This window comes from Abramis brama (assembly GCF_963993115.1).
Source record: "Abramis brama genome assembly, chromosome: 2".
NCBI lineage: Eukaryota > Metazoa > Chordata > Actinopteri > Cypriniformes > Leuciscidae > Abramis > Abramis brama.
In genome coordinates this window covers 36,529,888-36,538,876 of record NC_139964.1, presented here as the reverse complement: position 1 = coordinate 36,538,876, position 8,989 = coordinate 36,529,888, and the positions used below count along the sequence as shown (strand labels likewise).

Here is an 8,989-nt window from a genome sequence, read left to right as displayed (position 1 = left end):
TCGTCGTGAGTCAGCACTGCAGTACTTAAAAAGGCCACTGACCCATTATTTGAAATGAAACTAAAGTATCATATCAATTTGGCCACTGTTGTGCAATTCCTCTGACATTATGGTGAACTCCTCTCATCTGAAGCCACTTTTAACATTTAAGTTAAATCAGACTAAATGATTGTTCCAAAATAATTGACAAATTATTGCTTTGTCTTCAGTGTCATTATTCAAATGTACAGACCAATACATTTGTCCATAAGTTTAAACTGAAATATTATGTAGCCTTGCATAGGCTAAGCTTAAATTTAAGCTACTCAAGTTTTTCGTTAGAAATGAACAAACCATCATCAATAAGCGAGTATATTAATAATAAAACTACATCAAAACAACATTATTATTACTCTGTAATGTTTTCAAATAAAATATGGCCTTTTAATTTTACTTGCAAAAACTTTGACTTTCAGATGAAAAAGATGACCAAAAGCCTGGATCTGCCATGGATCATCAATAGGTGGCAGCAGAGAGAAATGTAGACTTCTCTTTCTGCCCTTTAATTTTAAGTTCTTTTTTTATATATATATATATATATATATATATATATATATATATATATATATATATATATATATATATAATTGTTGTGTCTCAATTTATACTTACAAAATGTGAAAATGTGTCAAGAACTTGCAGTCGAATTCTGCAATTTTGAAAGTTCAATAATAATAAAAAAATTGACTTGGTCTTGGAGCTACTTTGAACTTTTGCTCTACACCACATTTGGGCTGTAGTTAATTTGATAAGTTTGTGAGAGATATGGAAAATATGCTAAATGTATTTTACAGAAGTATTTTGAGACAAAATTGTACTCATAAATATATTCTGTATGCTGTAGCTATACCATCATGTGTAAAGCCTCAGTTGATACCAAGATCAGTACGGAAAAGATTTTACAATTTGTTTTTTTAAATGGTTATATTTAAACCCCCTGGTATTATTCAGTCATTTTACACCAATTAATTTTGCATTTGTACTTTTTTTTTACTTCATTGGAATGGTACAAAACAGACATCATTCAAAAAGGTTAAACAGGTTATAAAAAAAAATTAAAAAAAAGTCACATATGTATTGTTCACAGTTAGAAATGAGGCCTGCCACAATCATGAATTTTGTGCTAATAATTCATTTTCATACAAAAAAAAAAGAAAAAAGAAAAATTGTATTGAAGATTTAATTCTTTTGGTTTTGCTGAGGCCACTTATGTTCCCAAAATGTTAGCACAAAAATGTTTTTTTACAATCACTTTGCTACAATTTTCAGAACCTTGATGTCATTTTTCAAAACTCTAGACACAAAACGGTTATCACTTGTAACACAGGCTGTCTAATGTTCAAAACATTGCATTGTGCATTCACATCTTTAAAGAAATCTTGCACAATCATTGGTTCAAGAAACATAACTATAGATCACCCACCCACAAGCAACCGATAGTTTCACTGTGTCATTGTTCGTACAATCATTAAATATTGTAGAACAAAATAGGTGATACAGGTTTCATTATGGTACTACGTGTACAGTAAATACATCTCTGTAAAAGTACTGCAGTAGTAGAGAGAATACTACAGACACAGTGGAATCATTGAACGAAGTTTGTAATATTGATGCAAAACACTACAGTACAATCACAACATAGGTTTATTTGAGTCAAATAAAAAATTAGCTATGAAATAGAAAAGACAGTACTGTAAAACATCAAATGCAGTGTTCAACTTGCACTACAAGAAACAAAACAGGAGTGATTACTGTACTTCTACATTGTCATCAACTCTGTTTTGTGGATTTGGCCACAGGTTCTCATCTACATCACAATGGATGTTTTCATTAGCCAAACATCTTGGAGAAAACCTTCGGGCATGGCGAATCCAGGCCGGACACTGGTCTGCTGTGATGTCATTGCAGGTGTCATCCATGGCCTGGAGAAGAGCGACTTGTTCATGAGGGTGCCTATCATGAACCTTCCATCTCCATGTGGAGAAAAATTCCTCAATCAGGTTATGGAAGGGAGAGTATGGGGGTAAATACAGGGTGGGAAATTGTGCATGGGCTTGAAACCATGCTTTCACCACATGAGCATGATGGAACTTGACATTGTCCCACACAATGACATAGGTCACACCTTCAGCTCTACAAACCTGACCGAGCTCATCAAGAAAGGTGACAAGGAGAGCTGCATTATATGGTCCAATATGAGGTCTGCGCCCCACCACACCATCTTCTGATATAGCCGCACACATGGTAATGTTGGCCCCACGTTGTCCAGGTACTTGGGTGGTTGCCCACTGGCCAATGAAATTCCGACCTCTCCTCCTTGTCTTGGCCAGATTAAAACCTGCCTCATCCAAATATATGAATTTGTGATGGTCGTCATCAGCATCCAGCTCCATCACCCTCTAAAAATACATTTTGGAAAGAGATTTAGAGATTACTGTACAATGTAGAATTTTTGGGAATGTTTTTACAACAGCCATCTTGAAACTGAACTTACCTGAACATACACAGTCCTCATTTGCTTCACTCTGTCTGCATTTCTTTCGAAAGGCCACCTCTCAGAAGGGGAGAACACTGAGCCAATCCTGCTGAAAAATCCAGGATAAACCATCATGAATTCCATGTTAGTTCAAGGTTGGTTAGTGCTGATCTGGTGGACTAACATAGTCATACTGTTCTCAAGCAAGGGAAGGGAAGTGGCTTCATGAAAGTTAACTGAGGATAATGCTGGAATTTTCCCGGTATTTATGACCTTACCGTTTAGATCTTATAGCTTATTACAAAGACAGTGAGGAAACTCTAGCTGGGACCTGCAGGAGAAGCAGGAGGAGGGCTGGTGCGCCAGTTTTGCTTGAAAACAGGATGACTATGCTGGATCACCAGCTAGACCAGCACTACCAGCTCTAACCAGCATAAACCAGCCTGGACCAACATGGAATTCATGCATGTTTATGCTGGACTTTTCAGCAGGGAAGTTCAACGTCATAATCCGACCCTCCTTTCTCCCCCTTCTGGTTGGTTTGGAGGAAATCTTTCTGCATTCATGGTCTAAGCCACAAAGTTTCCCTGTTCTTTCTTCAGACAGCTTAGTGTCTGGTGGTATTGCTTGCTAAGGGACAGTCTCAACATGGTCCTAGAAGTTTCTCTAATGATTGCCACATGAGCTTAGTGTCTGGCAGGCTGACATGGGCTTGCAAGGCTCCCAAACCTTGAAATATTTGTGTTTGGCGGCATTACTTGCTTATTTGGTGACCACAATACAACTACAATAACTACATATACTCTCCACACAGAGTTCTGATCTCAGAACTGTTGCCACAGTTCTTCTGGATTTAGCCTTTCTCAGTTTTTTCTGTTTCTTCATGTAATCACAGACGGACTCGATGATGGTGAGATCAGATCATCCTGGCTGTAGTTGTTGTGCATACAAAAATCTCACTTGATTATTACAATTAATGGCAAAAGGAATGTTTTGGAAATGTAAACTGATATTTCCAACTGAAACACTACAGCAAAATATATAAATAACTGGCTTAAAACCAACTTTTCTTTTGTATTAGTGTATCATTGTGCATATAACAAAGAAGATGTGCGTTTGTGGATCAGGAGACACACGTGCATTCATTGATATCTTTTATGAGTCAATCTCATTTGATTTATTTGGATTTTGAGACTTACTTTTCGTGGTTTTCAAGCATTTCACAACCCACACACAACCAATGAATAAGCCTGGTGCTAATTATTAATGTGTGCACAACTACCTATCTATTTGACAAAAAAGAAAACATTTGTATTTACAAAAATAACTCTATTTGTACACCTGGCTGCACGTTCAATTATTTCAGAATTTTGCACACACAAGTTGAAAGGCATTTGGCTGTGGATAGTAAAACATATCTGCAACATTTATCAAGTTCATGGATATCTGTGCATGCATGTGTTCGCTAAATTCATCCCATAATATTTTCCTGTTCATTTATTTTAATTTGAAACGAATTTAAAATATACGCTACTGCATTGTGATATAGCCTACAGTATATGCTCAGCTAGAATAAACATAAGAAAATACATATAACAAATCGAATTAAAAGACATAACCGTAAAATCTGTGAGGTGTGTCCAAACTTCTGACTGGTAATGTATGGCCTTTGTAACATAAAGTCTCCGTGTACTATATGGGGAGGCTGCATGCAGAGGGCAGTAAAGAGTCGATTCTGTTTTCACTTTCAAACCAAGCTGCGTACTGGTGTCATCGCTGCTCACTGACGATGGCTTTAACCCGGTTCGAGCGGTTTTTAAGCCGACTGCTTCGAGCTGTGATGTGGATGTTATTCGCCGCTTTTAAGTTATTTGCACCTCAGCAACGGCATGGAGTTTCGCGACTCCCACCCATCACTAACCCACTTCTGCTGCTCTCAGCCATGCAGCTTGCACGAAAGATTCGTCGGAAGGAAGTAAGATGTAAATAAAAACTCCATAGGCTCTATATATTGATCATTATAATTAACAGCATGACCGTAATGACATGTTGATTACACTTTGAATGACGCTACGGTAAAGATCATTATTTCACAGTCACACCACTCAGGAGGAAGAGATGCGACGAGGTGAATTGCAATGAATGCTGGGAGTTGTAGTTTTATTTTTATTTTTATTTTATTTTTTGTACCACACACAGTGTAGTTTATTAACATCACAGTTTGTTTTCTGATATCAGTTCAGCTATTTATGTAGGTAATCAGAGTGGGAACACACTAGAGGAATCACGAGTTTTCAAGGCTGGTCAAAGGTCAGCAGCACTTATGAAGGGCTTAAGTATGCATGCAATAAAAGTATCCCATGGGTCTGTGCATCAAGCCAGTTATTTTGTCTGAAAATCACATTTATTTTCAGTTCCCCCCTTTTAAAAGAAATGCTTGTGTAAACATTTTTTTTTAAATAATAATAATTCTAATTTTAAAGGATGCATGTATAATGTAGACGTTTTAAAATATAAGTTTGTGACTCATATATATTTAAAAACATATAGTACTTAAACTTTTTAATAAATAGGAAAAAAGTGATTTTTCAACACTTGTCTAATTTTGACAAATGTTATTCTATACCATCACACATCATATTTGCACACAATATATATATATATATATATAAGAAAAAAAAAGCCTACCCATCATACCATCAAAGGATATGATTTGATTTCTTTTTCCAGGATATGCTTTGATGAAAAATATTTTGAAGTTTCATTTTTCAAGATTTTAAGTAATCAAAAAAGCCCCCAATAACCCCAGACTGTTATATTACTCAAATGTATTATTGATATATATTTATAACCTTTTCTTTCTTGGAGAACAGACAGATATAACACAGTGTGCACATTTATCTATGCATTTAGCTACATTAATTATATTCACAATAGATCTGACCTAAGTTTTGAATCTGTGCATTTCTACTGAATGTTTGTCTTTCAGTTCGTTACCCACACACATTTTTGTATACATTTGTGTGCTGTAGTGACTTTTACTGCATTGTGCATTCCAAACACTTATTGATTTCCTTCAAATATCTCTAGGTAACAAGTGCTGAAGTGGTACAGGCCTACATTGACCGCATTCAGGAAGTCAACCCACTTATCAATGCCATGGTGAAGGACAGGTGAGGGAGTTCAAGGGCAAAATCATCCTACATTTCATTCTGACTCTGAACACACATTCTCATTTGTTCAGGTTTTCTGCAGCGCTTCAGGAAGCCGCACAGGTAGACAAACTAATAGAGGAGGAGACGGGAGGAGAGGATGTGTTGGAGGACAGGCTACCTCTACTTGGGGTACCCATCACTGTTAAAGAGGCCTTTGCTCTGCAAGGTATATTATACAACTCTTCATTCCAGAATGGTGTATGTCTGTAGGGTGACACTTTCTGTTTTCTTCCTAACAGGCATGCCTAACTCGACAGGACTGTTGAGCAGACGGGATCTGGTTTCGGGGGCAGATGCCCCATCTGTTGCACTGTTGAAGAGGGCGGGAGCGATCCCACTAGGTGTAACTAACTGCAGTGAGCTCTGTATGTGGCTAGAGTCCCACAACCACCTCTATGGCATCACTAACAACCCCTATGACTTTGAGAGAATTGCAGGCGGCAGCTCAGGTCATTTTATACACATCCTGACACTTTAACCATAGTAAAACTGACAGAAAAATCATAATTTTCAATTTTATAATTATTATACAATTGCAGACATTGTTGTTCATTTTTATGCACTTTTAGGAGTTTTGCATACAGTTTTTTTACTGTTAAAGATACTCCCTGTATTTTTTTTTTATTGAAATAGAGCTAAATTAAAAAAATAAAAATAAAATAAAATTAAACATTAAAATAGAATTCAACTTTATTTAATTAAAATTTTCACCATTAAAAACATTTTACCTCTAAAAAAATTAATAGTTTTTAAAACAAAAAAATTATATTCAATTCAAGTTTTTTTGTCTACCTCTTTTTGCTGCAATACATATTGTTTCAAAGCAGCTTTACAGAAAATGATTGTTTCAATAAATGTATGCACAAGTCAATAAACACTCACACAAGATAAAGAATCCAGTCATATTATTAGCCCAATAAAATGGCTTTAAAACCAGTAAAGGGTTAGGTCACCCAAAAATGAAAAATCTTTAATTACTCACCTTAATGTCGTTCCATACCCGTAAGTCTTTCGTTCATCTTCGAAATACAAATGATCTTTTTGATAAAATCCAAGAGATTTCTGTATTCTCCATAGACCGCTACACAACTGACACGTTGATGCTTTAAAAACTTCATAAAGAGATTGTAAAACTAATCCATAAGAATTGAGCGGTTTAGTCCAAATTTTCTAAAGAGACGCGATCACTTTACATTTACATTGAATAATTTAGCAGATGCTTTTATCCAAAGCGACTTACAAATGAGGAGAGCAATAGAAGCAATTAAACTAACAATAGGACAACAATGTGCAAGTAATGGGACCCTTCCCAGTTTAGTCTAATGCAGTATACTTAATTTTTTTAAATATATATTATATATACAGTATATATATATATGTGTGTGTGTGTGTGTGTGTGTTTCATCCTCTCCACTAGGTGTCACTATAGGTCCAATATGACTGCCAGGGCAACATTTATGAAAATTAATTGTAGTTAATTCTGTCACTTGCAGGAGGTGAGGGCAGTATATTGGGTGCTGGTGCCTCTGTGATTGGAGTTGGGTCAGATATCGGGGGTAGTATCCGTATTCCCTGCTTTTTCAATGGCATCTTCGGACACAAGCCATCATTAGGTAAGAAGAGTGGGTGCAGTTGCGTGCGTGTGTTGGTTAGTAGAATAATGGTGACAGTCTACAGAGGGAGTATGTAGTTTCTACTGTATACAGTGAGGAAAATAAGTATTTGAACACCCTGCTATTTTGCAAGTTCTCCCACTTGGAAATCATGGAGGGGTCTGAAATTGTCATCGTAGGTGCATGTCCACTGTGAGAGACATAATCTAAAAAAAAATAATCCATAAATCACAATATATGATTTTTTAACTATTTATTTGTATGATACAGCTGCAAATTAATATTTGAACACCTGTCTATCAGCTAGAATTCTGACCCCCAAAGACCTGTTAGTCTGCCTTTAAAATGTCCACCTCCACTCCATTTATTATCCTAAATTAGATGCACCTGTTTGAGGTCGTTAGCTGCATAAAGACACCTGTCCACCCCATACAATCAGTAAGAATCCAACTACTAACATGGCCAAGACCAAAGAGCTGTCCAAAGACACTAGAGACAAAATTGTACACCTCCACAAGGCTGAAAAGGGCTACGGGGAAATTGCCAAGCAGCTTGGTGAAAAAAGGTCCACTGTTGGAGCAATCATTAGAAAATGGAAGAAGCTAAACATGACTGTCAGTCTCCCTCGGACTGGGGCTCCATGCAAGATCTCATCTCGTGGGGTCTCAATGATCCTAAGAAAGGTGAGAAATCAGCCCAGAACTACACGGGAGGAGCTGGTCAATGACCTGAAAAGAGCTGGGACCACCGTTTCCAAGGTTACTGTTGGTAATACACTAAGACGTCATGGTTTGAAATCATGCATGGCACGGAAGGTTCCCCTGCTTAAACCAGCACATGTCAAGGCCCGTCTTAAGTTTGCCAATGACCATTTGGATGATCCAGAGGAGTCATGGGAGAAAGTCATGTGGTCAGATGAGACCAAAATAGAACTTTTTGGTCATAATTCCACTAAACGTGTTTGGAGGAAGAAGAATGATGAGTACCATCCCAAGAACACCATCCCTACTGTGAAGCATGGGGGTGGTAGCATCATGCTTTGGGGGTGTTTTTCTGCACATGGGACAGGGCGACTGCACTGTATTAAGGAGAGGATGACCGGGGCCATGTATTGCGAGATTTTGGGTAACAACCTCCTTCCCTCAGAGCATTGAAGATGGGTCGAGGCTGGGTCTTCCAACATGACAATGACCTGAAGCACACAGCCAGGATAACCAAGGAGTGGCTCTGTAAGAAGCATATCAAGGTTCTGGCGTGGCCTAGCCAGTCTCCAGACCTAAACCCAATAGAGAATCTTTGGAGGGAGCTCAAACGCCGTGTTTCTCAGCGACAGCCCAGAAACCTGACTGATCTAGAGAAGATCTGTGTGGAGGAGTGGGCCAAAATCCCTCCTGCAGTGTGTGCAAACCTGGTGAAAAACTACAGGAAACGTTTGACCTCTGTAATTGCAAACAAAGGCTACTGTACCAAATATTAACATTGATTTTCTCAGGTGTTCAAATACTTATTTGCAGCTGTATCATACAAATAAATAGTTAAAAAATCATACATTGTGATTTCTGGATTTTTTTTTAGATTATGTCTCTCACAGTGGACATGCACCTACGATGACAATTTCAGACCCCTCCATGATTTCTAAGTGGGAG

At 37.5% G+C, this 8,989-nt stretch overlaps 2 protein-coding genes across 3 annotated transcripts in view; one reads left to right on the top strand and one right to left on the bottom strand.

The window, feature by feature from the left end:
- Positions 1-955: 955 nt before the first annotated feature.
- LOC311078477 (uncharacterized protein) lies at positions 956-2,871 on the bottom strand. The gene is made up of 2 exons (XM_084107300.1): positions 2,534-2,871; positions 956-2,438 (listed from the first exon to the last, which is right to left on the bottom strand). The coding sequence occupies exons 1-2, from the start codon at positions 2,657-2,659 to the stop codon at positions 1,788-1,790; spliced, it is 777 nt and encodes a 258-aa protein (XP_083963426.1). The 5' UTR covers positions 2,660-2,871; the 3' UTR covers positions 956-1,787.
- A 1,375-nt stretch (positions 2,872-4,246) lies between these two features.
- faah2a (fatty acid amide hydrolase 2a) overlaps positions 4,247-8,989 on the top strand; it is a 10,342-nt gene continuing 5,599 nt past the window's right edge. The window contains exons 1-5 of one of the 2 annotated variants that reach the window (XM_084097615.1): positions 4,247-4,497; positions 5,606-5,688; positions 5,760-5,896; positions 5,970-6,179; positions 7,224-7,343. In XM_084097615.1, coding sequence (XP_083953741.1) covers positions 5,675-5,688; positions 5,760-5,896; positions 5,970-6,179; positions 7,224-7,343 — 481 coding nt within the window. In that variant the 5' untranslated portion in view covers positions 4,247-4,497; positions 5,606-5,674. The remainder of the gene's footprint in view (positions 4,498-5,605; positions 5,689-5,759; positions 5,897-5,969; positions 6,180-7,223; positions 7,344-8,989) is intronic. The other variant, XM_084097614.1, reaches the window with a different exon arrangement.